The following is a 14,146-nucleotide window of genomic DNA, read 5'->3' as shown; positions in this document are numbered from 1 at the left end:
CCAAAGCGACAGGGATCCTATCCCTGGTAAGCCTTTCCAGCACTCCTGAACGGGGGCCCGACTGTCCTGCTCTGGAGGCAGTCGGGGGTCGCTTGACTTTATACCCACAGGCCGAACACTCACCTCAGACTCCTGGGTAAAAAGCATTGTAACCAGAGGATACAAAATCCCCTTTATGTCAACTCCACCCCAACAAAGAAGGTTTCCAGATGTGCCACCCCGTCTGCGAGGCCCAGCAGCAATAGAAATTTCAAAGCTTCTCAAAAAAAGAGTCATTCAGCCAGTCTCGGCGGACCAAAAAGGATCCGGAACTTACTCAAGGTTCTTTTTAGTTCCAAAAAAGACAGGGGACTGGAGACCCATTTTGGATCTCAGCAATCTCAATACCTTCGTGAAGAAGGAAAAGTTCTGGATGGTCACACTTCAATCGATCCTTCCATTTTTGCAGAAGGACGACTGGATGTGCTCGATAGATCTCAAGGACGCGTACTACCACATCAAGATGGCCAGACCGTCCAGAGATCACCTGCGCTTCCGGCTGGGAGCCAGTCATTTTCAATTTTGAGCCCTGCCCTTTGGGCTCACCTCAGCCCCCAGGGTATTCACCAAATGCATGGCAGTGGTAGCGTCTCACTTGAGATGTCTAGGATTCCGGGTGTTTTCCTATCTGGACGACTGGCTCCTCACCGCCACCACGGAGCGTCGCCTCATACAAGCCAGAGACTATACAGTCAACCTTTGTTCCCACCTAGGGATTTCCATAAACTTCGAAAAATCTGCCTTACTGCCCTCACAGCAAATTTCATTCATCGGAGCAGACCTAGATACGCGCTTAACACTGGTAAAGCTCCCTCAAGTAAGGGCTTCATCCCTCAAGGAACAGGTTCTTCTTCTACTGCAAAGCAGGAAAGCCCCGGCCAAACTGGTGTTGAAGGTTTTGGGACTCATGGCAGCGTCCCTGATTGCAGTTCCTATGGGGAGATTGCACATGAGGCTCCTCCAATGGCTGCTGTTCACGCAGTGGTCGTTCCAGCAGTTACCCCTAATGCACGAGATTCTGATAACAGATTCTTGCATGCGAGACCTCTCATGGTGGGTGTTCAGTCAGGATCTCACTATGGGTCGTCCATTTGTTCTACCGAATCCGACGGCCACGATAACCACGGACGCTTCCCTGATAGGGTGGGGGGGGACTTTTTCAGGGAAGAACAGTCCAAGGAGAATGGTCCAACAATGGAGTACAACCTGCACATAAATGTTCTGGAGATGAGGGCGGTGTTCTTGGCGTTGCAACACTTTCAAACCCTCCTACCTCTAGGGACAGTAGCAGTGACAGACAACATGTCTGTAGTCTGGTACATAAACAAACAAGGCGGAACCAGATCTTACCCATTATGCAGAGAGGCCATGAGAATTTGGCAATGGGCAGAGTCCACGGGTCGCTTTCTGATAGCAACGCACATCCCAGGGTCATCCAACGTCATTGCGGACAGGTTGAGCAGAGCCATCCTGTTACCTCACGAGTGGTCCCTCAAACTACAGGTGGCGGAAAGAATTTTCCGCAAATGGGGCCAGCCTTGCTGCGATCTATTCACCTCCCCGATGAATATCAAATGCAGAAGCTATTTTGCCCTTCTACCCCCTCCAGGGGATGTCCCAAGGGACGCACTGATACACGATTGGCCCCCTGGTCTCCTATATGCATTTCCACCTACCCCCTTAATTCCCAAATTTCTTCAGAAAGCCATGAACCTGGAAAGGACAATTATACTCATAGCCCCATTCTGGCCTCGACAGATATGGTTCCCCTTTCTTCGAGCCCATCAAACAGAGGAACCGTGGATCCTGGACCCAGTACCAGATCTACTGACACATTCGTCGGGAGTTCCTCACCTGTCTCTTCTATCCCTCAAACTAGCAGCTTGGCTGCTCCACTTCCCCGCCTAGCCAGGTCTGATATACTTTCTCCGGCAGTTCAATGCATTTTGGTTGCCTCTCATAAGGCTTCCACTACAAAACTCTACAGGAGTAAATGGAAACGCTTTGTGTACTGGGCATCCAGCCAACACTTGGACCCCCCTGGTAGCTCCTTTACATAAAGTTCTAGAATTTCTATCCATTCTTTTCCACGAAGGAGCCTCTACCTCCACTCTAAGAGTACAGTTGGCGGCCATATCCAACTTCCATGTTGGTGAGGACGGTTCTTCTATTATGTCCCACAGGCTTTTTAAGGCTTTTATGAAAGGTTCCTTCCATCTTCGACCGCCCGTCAGAGACCCTTTATTCCCATGGAATTTAAATTTGTTATTGTCGCAACTAATGTTGCCACCCTTCGAACCAGCCTCTTCTTGCATCCTGAAGGTTTTGTCATGGAAGACTCTTTTTCTTGTAGCGGTTACTTCAGCTCGGAGAGTGTCAGAGCTGCAAGCACTATCAGTTAAACCACCTTACTTGATTTTCCACCCAGATAGAGTTTCCTTACGAACAAACCCGTCTTTTCTTCCTAAGGTATGTTCTGTCATAAATATTAATCAGTCCATTGAACTCCCTACTTTCTTCAAAAACCATACCAGCAAGTTGGAATATATGCTGCACAAGTTAGATGTCCACAGACAGCTAAGATTTTATTTGGACAGGACTAAGGATTACAGAAAAACAGATCAACTTTTTGTTGCATTTGCAGACAATAAAAAGGGCATGGCAGTTACCAAACGTACACTTTCTAAATGGCTTACTGATTGTATAGCTTTTGTGTATTATAAGTCGAATCAGGCCTTGCCCACCAAACCTAAGGGCCATTCTACTAGATCCGTTTCCATTTCCTTGGCTCATGCAGCTCGCCTGCCTTTGGACACTATTTGTGCAGCAGCCACGTGGTCTAAACCACATACTTTCACCGCTCATTATAGAGTTGACAAAGCCTCCAAAGACAGGACATCTTTTGGTTCCACTGTGCTCAGGAACGTTCTTCCATGAGTCACTCAGGGTGACTGAGCTAGGGACGCTACCCATGTGTAAGAACAAACGGCGAGATTGAACACTCTCACATAAAGAAGTTATGTTCTTACCATAACGTTCCATGTGGAGTGTTCATCTCGCCTTTGTTCTTACATTCCCCCCCTTCCCTCCCTCACGTGTTTGGAAGAACGAGTAGGACTAGAGTCTGGTCCACATGTCTTTACCTCTTCCAGGTATATTGCCTCTTACCTCATGGGGTATATTTCGTTACCCTTTAGTTAATTTATCAGTGAAATAGTGTCTCTGAATTTTTGTGGCGGTATGTAGCCTTAGCACCTAAGGTTTATAGTTGGTCTGGTTTGATTGCAAACTAGATGAGTAATGGCAGGGAGGATTGTGGGATATGGCCTGGTCTCGAACTTCTCTAAGATGCAGAGCTTTGCTATGCGGCCGACTCGGAGCTGAGGATCGGCTCCGAACCCGTGTGTAAGAACAAAGGCGAGATGAGCACTCCACATGGAACGTTATGGTAAGAACATAACTTCTTTTTTTCTAGCATGTTGTTTCAACATACATCTCATACATATTGTAATTATTATAGTTTTGTTTATAACTCTGTCATGTGATTACTTTTGTTACTTGTACTTTTTGGAGCTTTTCTCCTCAGGCCTCCTCTGATGAAGGGCTGCTGCCCAGTTGGACTAACCCAGTAAACAAATGTCAAATAAATTAATAAAATAAATAAAGATTTTGGTAAAAACAGTGCTCTAAAATGTGGATAGCAATTGTTTTCTTGCAAAAAGTAACCAACTGTACTGAAATTCTAATCAATAACATAGTGAGACTTTGATTACAGTAGTCAGTTATCCGAACTAATTGGGACAGAGGGTAGTTTGAATAATCAAACTGTTCAAATAATCAAACATACATTGAACCAGATAAAAAAACTAAAGTTTTTTTTTTTTCTGCATGCAGGGAATACACTTTGCAACCATTCCAGTGGATAATAAAGAATGTTTTTCACATGCAAGCGGGCTACAAGCTCAAAAAGCACTCACAAATGCATATGTATAATGTTTACATATTCAAACTTTGATTTTTCCTACCCAAAAACTTTGGAAGGTTATGTTTGGATAATTGATGTTTCTGATAATCGTCATTCGGATAATTGACTCTGTACTGTAATTCTAGTCATTGAAAAGTCCTTCATTTAGAAATGCATATTCTCTATTCAATAGTGTCTGATTTTGCACTTCTGTACAGGCTTTGTAATTTGTTGAGTTATGAACAATCGGAAATTGCCTGTTGGAAAACGAGTAAATGATGAAACCTGTTGCAGCGCGCCCAGTCAGAGTTGGTTGTCTGTTCTCTTTCCTCATATGACTAAAGGGTAACTTGTCTTTCATTTGCTTTTCAGAGCCTGGACTATGACAATTGTGAAAATCAACTGTTCATGGATGAGGAGAAAAGGATGAGTCACTTGGTAAGTGTCAGGGGTGCACTGACGGCGAATGAGCCACTTGGTAAGTGTCAGGTAGTGTAATGACAGGCGAATGAGCCACTTGGTAAGTGTTAGGGGTGCACTGACAGTGAATGAGCCACTTGGTAAGTGTTAGGGGTGCACTGACAGCGAATGAGCCACTTGGTAAGTGTCAGGTAGTGTAATGACAGGCGAATGAGCCATTTAGTAAGTGTCAGGCAGTGTAGAGACAGGCAAATGAGCCACGTGGTAAGTGTCAGGGATGCACTGACAGGTGAATGAGCCACTTGTTGAGTGTCAGGAGGTGTACTGATATTAGCTTTGGAGTAGGAATTGCACAGGGGATAGCTAACAGAGTCTTTCTTAGGATATCCTGCCAAGGATAGCCTTATATCTGGCCAACATACCAAAGCCTGGGCCCTTCCATGCACTGTATGCCAGACACATATGACCTGTGTTAGAGATGTAAGGTACGTAAGTGATGTACATGTGCCAAATCCTTAGAACTTCTCTGCCTCCAGTCTGAATGCAACATTTTGAATTCAGTCTGAAGATCATAAATATTGTACAGTTCACCGATCGTAGGGTAAATAAATACCTGGTTAGGGATGCTTCCTTTTTATGTTGGGAAAGTACCAGGCTATGAACCTATCAGTTGCATACTATTCTAAGCATAGCCAATAATCAGAATTCAGAATCAAACCCTGTACCTTGCATCTTTGAGGTAAAGGCCTTAGCCATTATGCCAGCCTCTCCCCCAAACCCAAGTAGTCTCTCAGCAGTGCAAGTAAAGCAACAGAATAGATGAGCAAATGCAGACCATGAAATGCTGGAGAATACCGATAGAGGACAGAACAGAACCTCCGACCATGCATGTGAAAGGCAAACAACCAAGAACAAAGCCAAATATCAATACTCTAAGCTTGTATAATTGTAGGTGCATGTCATCCAGAAAGGGGAAATGTGAATGGTGGAGGCAGATTCCTCATAAAGGTACACCCCAAGTGCCTTTTTTGTTTAGGTGCTGAGGACAACCATAAATGGTGCTCTGTTTGCCAGGCCTTTTTTCTTAAGACCCTGTGCAGTTGTCTGTATTCCCTTTTCTTTTACCTTGAGCTGAAAGGACTATGGATGTCTGGCCTCCTTTGAAAAAGAAGTCAAAGTTGAGACTGGAGATTTCTGCTGTGCAGCCTTTGTTGGCCATTTCTGCTGCATCAGATGAAGAGAACAAGGAACAACTGGTTCCAACACTTGCCTTCTCAGCCTCCAATGGAGTAGTGACAGACACAGGGCATGCGATTTGCATATCTGCACATCCCCTTTTAATTTCTCCAAGTCTTTTGGGTTTCTAATACCATGAATGGAATGGACCCCATTCCTAAGTCAAAGTATGCTTAAAGTTCATGAAATTAGTATTGTTTCAGTCTTTGATGTTAGCCAGAAGTGCTCTTTGCAGCATCTGCAATGTGCTCATACTGACTACAATTCATACGGAGTTACTTATATCGGTAACATATAGGATTATGATTGTAAATTCCCTTTTATAAGACCTGCTGTTCCCACTGCTGTTGGAATTATCTGAGTATCCTTCTTCCACAGTGACCTCATTTCGGCCTACAAATCCTGGAGTTTTATGACTTTTTGTCTGTATGTATGTAAGACACTGTAGTCACTGGGTGTAGCAATTTAAGTGGTCAGTGCTACTATTGTCTTCTTTTCATGGAATACTTATCTGGATCTGATGCTATCTGTGTCATTATTGATCATGGATGGGTCTTGGATCCAACCTCGCCGAACCGGCAGAGTAAGCGACAGCTGCTGAGCTCGAGCTCCTCCCCTCCCAGGAGCCCCTGCTACCCATAATCCTCCGATCTCATTTGCTGCGAATCATGAGTGGACGCGCCTTCTGCAGCTTGAGCTCAACTTTCAGATAAGTAGTTTAGAATTGGGTTTTCTTCGGTCCCTTTTCTGTCTTTCTCTTTGGTAGTTAGTTTTCACTCTAGTTATAGTTTCCCCTCCCATCCATTCGTCATTGGTCCAGTCCTTTAGGGTTTTTCCTGCCCTTTTCCTTCTACCTAGTTTACTACTTTCCTTTCCCTTTTCTTTGGGTTAGGGTGTGTGTGTGTGTGTGTGTGTGTGTGTGTGTGTGTGTCCACACATGTTGGGGGTTTGTTCTTTGTGTTTGGGTATCTCTGGCAAACACTCGCTCCTCATGTGGTCGGAAGATAGCTCCTGCTGATACGCATGACACGTGCGTCTATGGTCTAGGAGAGGCCCATTTAGAGGTTGAATTTAAATTCTGTACAGGATTCAACCCGAGGGCTTTTCTAGACCATATGAATAAGCTCTTGCTTAAAGGGCTGGCTAAAGGGGATCTGCTCTTCCTCTCAAGACTCTGCTGCTAAAAGACTGAAACTGTCGGATCCAACTTCCCCGGATCCGAGCCCAGCCTTGGGGGCATCGGCTCTGGGGTCTTCGGCTCAAAGAGCCTTGGCTCCTCCGGTTGGATCCGAACCCTCTTGAGGCTAGGAGGTTGTTGGATCCGATTGGATCCAAAACCCTGTTGGATCCTTCGGTGGGATCCTTGGAGATCTCTGATCCGTGACCGTCCAGACAGTCGGATCAGATGACTTCCTCAGAGCACATTGTTATTGTCGATCTTCTGGCCTCTTCCAGAGTATCAGATCCTTGGCAGTCCAGCAGGTCCTCTTCTAGGGACCACAGACACTTATCCTATTTAGGCCATCCCTCACTTTCTTCCAAGTCTACCAGGAGTTTGCTCCCGTCTGACATGAACCATATGATGAGTTTTCTCAAAGCCCAAATGGAAAATGGCTTGCTTCCGTCCCCTGACCACTTGCCGAGGGGCTCTTCACCCACACCAGAACTCCTCTCTTTTTGTCCGACTCATACGAGGTCGGCTCCCCAGAGTCCAAGCTTGCCTAAGGAGAGGCCGTTGGTGTTGGGTAGTGCCCCCACTTCCACACCGCCTGAGTCAGCCCCCTTGCGGCTGGCTTTGCCTTGGCCCTAAGACATCTGCAGGGGCTACTGGGGGGGATCCAATCCAGAGTTTTTGGACCATTCCCTTCCCTTGGGGGTATCTGCCTTGTATAGCTCAGGACCGATCTGGGGACGTCGGTACTGTGTCATGGTCCCCCCCCCCTCCCACCCCCAGTCTGTCTTTATCAGTGGGGATGAGGGCAGGGCTTCTTCCAGTCTGTTAGCCTTCTGGGCGACAGAGAGGACCATCTCCAGTTGGTCTGCAACCTCTACCTCAGCTTTTCACCCACCCCTGCTTGGTTCTGTTTTGGGTGGCAAATCTTTATCATTGGTTCAGGGTCAGCCCTCCTAGGATTGCCTTCAGAAGGGCATTACCCCCATGGGGGTACACTCCTCTGAGTCCTCCCCAGAGCGCATGGTGGAGGAGTCTCCGCCTCCTTGGAAGAGGACGTGCAAGAGGAGGCACCTGGACTCCCCTTGAGAGTCCCTCACTGAGGACACAGATTTCAAGGAAGGGGAAGGGTCCCCAGACTACAGTCTGAGGAGGTGTCCTTTGCAGACATACTCGAGATCCTGAAAGAGTGGGGAGGTTGGTCTGCCACTACCCCATTCTCAGAGGAATCTGTTTTCTTGAAGGTGTTTGGGTGGGCCCATCTTCCTCCTGAGTGTCTTCCCCCTGCAGATGAGCTAGTCCAGCTTATTGCCAGCAGGGTGGAACCAGACACAGTAGAACCGGTCCCCAAGAGACGGGACAAGTTTTTAAGTCCACCGAAAGACAAACCTTTTTGGAGTAAGGGTGTCCCTGTAGATGCTATTGTGGTTGACGCAGCCACCAAGAAAGAGCTCGCAAAACAGAGCTGTGTGGTTCATCCCCATAATAGAGGGTCGCAGGCGAGTGACCATTTTGGGAAGCGTGTATATGCCTCAGCTACCTTCAGACTGAGGACTACTAATTATATGGCATATTTCACACGGCTGCAAAGGGATTTGGTGTTAGAGCTTTCCTCTTCCTTTTCAGAGTTGTTGCCTCTGGAGAGCCTTAAACTGGTCACTCCAAAGCTTTCCACTTTCACATCCCTTGCTAATGCCTCAGTGAGTCTGATCTCGAATTCGGTCGAGGCCACCTCTCGAGCAGTGGGCTCAGGCTTTGTCTTTGCGGACAACTTCAAGGCGTCCTTTACTAATACCCCATTTGATGGATCTACTTTATTTGGTCCTTCAGTCAAGGAAACACTAGCCGAAAGTGAGCAGGAGGGAAAGACCTTGTCCGCAGTAGGGATCAAGTTTTTTACTCCCCAACATTCCTTCTCCAAGATGCAGAGGGGTAGTAAGAAGCTGTGGTTCTGCAGGGCTTAGTCTTTCTTCCAAGTTGCTCCTCAGGACTCTTCTTCCGGCCAGGGAAGAGGGGATTTGATGGCAGACGCCGTCCCAAAGGCAGAGAAGGTCCAATAAATCAGGGCTTTTGAAACCCATCACAGTGCTCCTGAAGTGCTGCCCCAACTGTCCTGCCCTAGAGGCAGTCGGCGGCCATATCTCCTTGCACCCCCTGGCTTGGGCTACTATTACTTCTGACCAGTGGGTGCAAAGCATTGTGTTCAGGGGATACTTTATACCCTTAGATCACCCCCCAATCCAAAAGTCACTCCTGGATGTCCCATCCTGCCAAAGGGAGTTAGATCTCACAGAGGTTCAAAACCTTCTTCAAAAAAGAGTCATCCAGGAGATCCCAATAGGTACAACAAGGATCCGGTACTTACTCTTACTTCTTTTTAGTGCGCAAAAAATCAGGGGACCTGTGTCCTATTCTGGACCTCAGCAAGTTGTCTTTATCAGTCAAGAAATCGAAGTTCCAGATGGTCACGGTTCAGTCCATTTTTCTGCTTCTGTGCAAGGATGATTGGATATGCTCGTTAGATCTCAAGAATGCATGCTGTCACATAAAAATCGACAGGCGCTCCAGGAGATTCCTGTGCTTTTGGCTGGGGGCCGATCATTTTCAGTTCAGAGCCATGCTCTTCGGTCTCACCTCAACCCCCCCCCCCCCCCCCGGTGTTCGCCAAATGTATGGCAGGGATTTCAGATCTTCCCTTATCTGGATGATTGACTTCTCACGGTTCCCACAAAGCATCTTCTCATGCTAGCCACAGATTACAGTCTCTGTCTATTTTGAAATCTGGGCATTGCTGTCAACCTTACCAAATCTCACCTTGTCCTTTGTCAGAGGCTGGAATTCATATGGGGTTCTTCTGGACACTGTGTCAGAGACTGTAGCTCTTTCCCCACGCAGGATAGATGCGATCTGGGGCCAAGTCGTCCTCCTTCTGGATTGGCAAAGTCCTCCTGTCCACTTGATACGTCAAGTCCTTGGTTCTATGGCAGTGGCTATTCAGCTGGTTCCATCACCATGTACCACATGCGACTGCTTCAGTGGATTCTTATGGTACAGTGGTTGGCTCATCTTCACCCTATGTCCATGGCAATCTGGATATCTCGAGTCTGCTGGTGTCACTTAGCATGGTGGCTCCAGTCCAAGGATCTTCTGCTAGGGAGAATGTTTTGTCTTCTGCAACCTCAAGCCACAGTGACCACAGACACCTCCCTGTTGGGGTGGGGAGTATTTTCAGGGAAGGGTAGTCCAAGGCATGTAGACCCCCTAGGAGACCAAGTTTTACATCAATGTCCTAGAGATGAGAGCTGTCCTCCTATCATTGCAAGCCTTCCAGGACTATCTCCTTCATGGGACTGCAGCAATTCAGATAGAGAACATGGCGATAGTCGGGTACATCAACAAATAGGTGGAGACACAATCATATCTGCTGTGCAGAGAGGCCATGAGAGTGTGGGAATGGGCGATGTCCTCCTGGTGCTTTCTTCTTGCAGTGCATATCCCTATCGATTCCATCGTGCTGACAGGCGAGCTCCATAGGTCTGTAATGATTCCCCACAAGTGGTCCCTGAACCAGTCAGTAGCAAGTCAGATTTTCAACTGGTAGGGTCTTCGTGCTGAGATCTGTTTGCATCCCCAGTCGATCACAAATGCAGCAAATACTTTGCATTGATCCCCCCACCGGGGGAGTCACCAAGGGATGATTTGATTCACGATTGTTCGCCGGGACTTCTCTATGCCTATTCTCCAACTCCCTTAATTACCAATGTCTTAAGGAAAGCCCATTGCCTGAAGGCTCACCTCATCCTCATTGCCCCTTTCTGACCTCCTCAGATGTGGTTTTCCCTTCTCTGGTCTCATTGTAAATATCCACCCTGGATATTAGATCCAGCACAGGATCTCATCTCCCATCCCTGGGGACTTCCTCCTCCCAACCTTCAATCCCTGAGGCTGACAGCATGGTACCTCCAGTTCCAATGATCAGTCAAGTTAAGCTGCCTTCTCCGGTGAAGGACATCATTTTGGCAACTTGGAAACCATCTATTAAAAAGGTTTATTCCAGCAAATGAAAGAGGTTCTCTCACTGTCTCATAAGTGGGACATTGATCCCTTTTTGGCTCCCGTTCCAGGCATTTTGTCTTTCCTTTCCTCTTTGTTTTAGCAAGGAGAGAGCTTCTTGATGATTAAGCTTCAATTGGTGGCTATTTCTAACTTTCACCTGAGTGATAGCCCATGTTTTCTTGTAGGCTCTGCAAGGTCTGTCTTAAGGGTGTGTTTTTGCTCAGGCCTCCTTTCAAAGATCTGTCTCCTCCTTACGATCTTACTTTGATGCTCCAGTCCCTGACACAACCCCCCTTCGAACCTGCTGTGAAGTGTAATATTAAGTTTCTGTCTTGGAAGATGGCATTTTTGGTGGCTATTAACTCTGCCAAGAGGGTTTCTGAATTGCAGGCTCTTTGCATAAAGCCTCCCTTCATGATTTTTCACAAGGATAGGGTTTCTCTCAGGATCAGTCCTTCATTCATTCCTAAAGTAGCCTAAGAAACTAACCCTAATCAGTAAATTCAGCTTCCCGTCTTCTTTCCCAGTTTTTCGAACAAAGGAGAGGACAAACTACATTGCCTGGATGTACATCGACAGTTCTATTTGAAGAGGACAGAGAGTTTTTGAAAATCAGGTCAGCTTTTCATAGCTTTCTTTCAGGCCAGGAAAGGTAGGGCCATTTCCAAAGTGTCAATTTCACATTGGATAGCTGGTTGTATAGCTCACATTTACGAAAACAATCACATGGACCTCCCCAGGCATGTTAAAGCTCATACCACTAGGTCGGTGGCTACTTCTGCAACCTTTTGGGCAAGGACTTCCTTGGATGACATTTGTGCTGCTGCCACTTGGTCAAATCCCCATACCTTTGTAACACATTACAAGCTCGATTTGGTGTCCAGGGTAGAGCTCCATTTGGTTCTTCTGTGCTCCAGCATGTCCTTTCTTGAGACCTCCCAGGGTTATGGATAGTTGGGGACTCTGACCCATCTGTGATCAATAATGACATGGATAGCATCACATAGAGTTATGTACTTACCATAACTTGGAATCTGTGCTATTCAGCGTCATTATTCATTACGTTCCCACCCTCCGTCCCCCTCGTTCTGGTGTCCAGGGGATTCTTAGAGTAATGGTGTGTTTGGTTCTGCTGTTCCTTATTGTGGACAGTTTCACTGTCCTGATGTTTATCTAGCAAACTCGATCTTATGATTATGGGTAGCAGGGATTCGTGGGAGAAGAGGAGCTCAAGCTCAGTAGCTGTCGTTTACTCTGCTAGCTCGGATCCGAGGTCAGATCCAAGGCCCATCTGTGATGAATAATGATACTGGATAGCATAGATTCCAAGTTGTGGTAAGTATATAACTCTCTTTTTTCTCGCATCTATTTTTTGTACTCTTGGTAATGGGTGATCCCTTGTGATATAAATTTCATCATTTTCTATAATTCTTTGTGGCTCATGTTTCCAGTGTTTTTCAGCTACTTCTATATTATAATGTTTGACTAAACCAGCAATGCGGAATGTCCACTCTATCCAGCCTGCATTAAATCTTGCCTCCATAACACATTCAAAAGAACAGCAAACTACTCCATCTGTTTTATGTATATCACCCTGTGTAGAATGAGCTGAAGCACATCCCCAACCCTCTTGCTGCCCTCTTCCCCTGCCACCCCACATTATTTGGCTATTAGTTTCACTTGCACCCTTCCAGCTATTGTATATAAACCTCACTTTTTTCTTTCCCTCCACTTCTACTTTCCTTTTTCCATAATCACACTGTGGTTATGCCCTTGCAGCAATCCTGACTAATCCTTTCACCTTTATTTTTAGTAACATCTTTTAAATTCTACTTTGTATACCAGTTAAATGCTGCCCACTACCAGTGAAATCAAAAACTGTAACCAAGAGACACTTTTAATTTGATTCCTCTTGGTACATCAAGTATGAGTTCTGTACATTACCTTATGGATCATACTGCATATGACAGTGTTTAGCTAGGTCTCAACTTTGTTATTGTTACTTTTATGTATAGCCTTGTTAGTATAATCTTGATTGTATATGTCACTGTTACTTTATGTATGTTATCACTGCTTATTATCACGTGGAGCTTTTCTCCCCGGGCCTCTACTGAAAATGGACATATAATCCAGCTAGACTAGCCCGGTCAACAAATGTAAAATAAATAATATTGCACTGTCCATCACTTTTCCTAGCTAATATGTAGATATAACTAATGCATACCATTTAGTGACCTTGTGTAGCTTCTTTGATTGTTTTATTTTTTTTGGAAATCTCTGAGGTCGGCTCTGCCCAGTCCATTCACCCTTGCTTCGCTTGGGCTTACTCTGCTCCCCTACCATTCCCTCAATTCTCACCCACCCCACTACTCATACATGTATTTCAAACAAGCCATTCCCCCTAATCTCAATTATTCAATCATAACCCATATATCTCCCCACTCCTCTTATCAACAAGCTACCCCACCCACTAAAATCCAACCCATTAATTACAAATACTCTTCAGGTGCTCTGCATAAATACCATTGGTTAAACTCCCTACCATGTATTACTTAAACACTCCCTCCTGCCATAATTCCATCATAACTGATTCCAAACTACAAAATATACTACACACCCCCTTTGTCAACTACTGTACGAAATCTTGCGTAGAACAAGATGTTAACCTTACACTGCACAGTTTTCTTAACTTTTACTTGTATAGCTCAGCCTTACACTGCACAGTTATCCTAACTCTTACTTGTATAGCTCAGCCTTACACTGCACAATTATCATAACTCATACTTGTATAGCTCAGCCTTACACTGCAGTATTATCCTAACACTTACTTGTACAGCTCAGCCTTACACTGCACAGTTATCCTAACTCTTACTTGTACAGCTCAGCCTTACACTGCACAATTATCATAACTCATACTTGTATAGCTCAGCCTTACACTGCAGTATTATCCTAACTCTTACTTGTACAGCTCAGCCTTACACTGCAGTATTATCCTAACTCTGACTTGTATAGCTCAGCCTTACACTTTACGATTATCCTAACTCTTACTTGTATAGCTCAGCCTTACACTGTTATATTATCCTAACTCTGACTTGTATAGCTCAGCCTTACACTGTATAATTATCCTAACTCGTACTTGTATAGCTCAGCCTTACACGGCACAGTTATCCTAACTCTGACTTGTATAGCTCAGCCTTACACTGCACAATTATCCTAACTCTTATTTGTACAGCTCAGCTTTACACTGCACAATTATCCTA

The 14,146-nt window shown here is 45.6% G+C and overlaps 1 protein-coding gene across 1 annotated transcript in view; it reads left to right on the top strand.

The window, feature by feature from the left end:
- The window catches only part of CLCN7 (chloride voltage-gated channel 7), a 1,228,907-nt gene that overhangs the window by 270,571 nt on the left and 944,190 nt on the right, over window positions 1–14,146 (top strand). The window contains exon 4 of the mRNA XM_044089120.1: window positions 4,376–4,441. Coding sequence (XP_043945055.1) covers window positions 4,376–4,441 — 66 coding nt within the window. The remainder of the gene's footprint in view (window positions 1–4,375; window positions 4,442–14,146) is intronic.

This window comes from Protopterus annectens, chromosome 12.part0 (genome assembly GCF_019279795.1).
Source record: "Protopterus annectens isolate FY-2018-M chromosome 12.part0, PAN1.0, whole genome shotgun sequence".
Taxonomy (NCBI): Eukaryota; Metazoa; Chordata; order Ceratodontiformes; family Protopteridae; genus Protopterus; species Protopterus annectens.
This window is presented reverse-complemented; position numbering and strand designations above follow the sequence as displayed.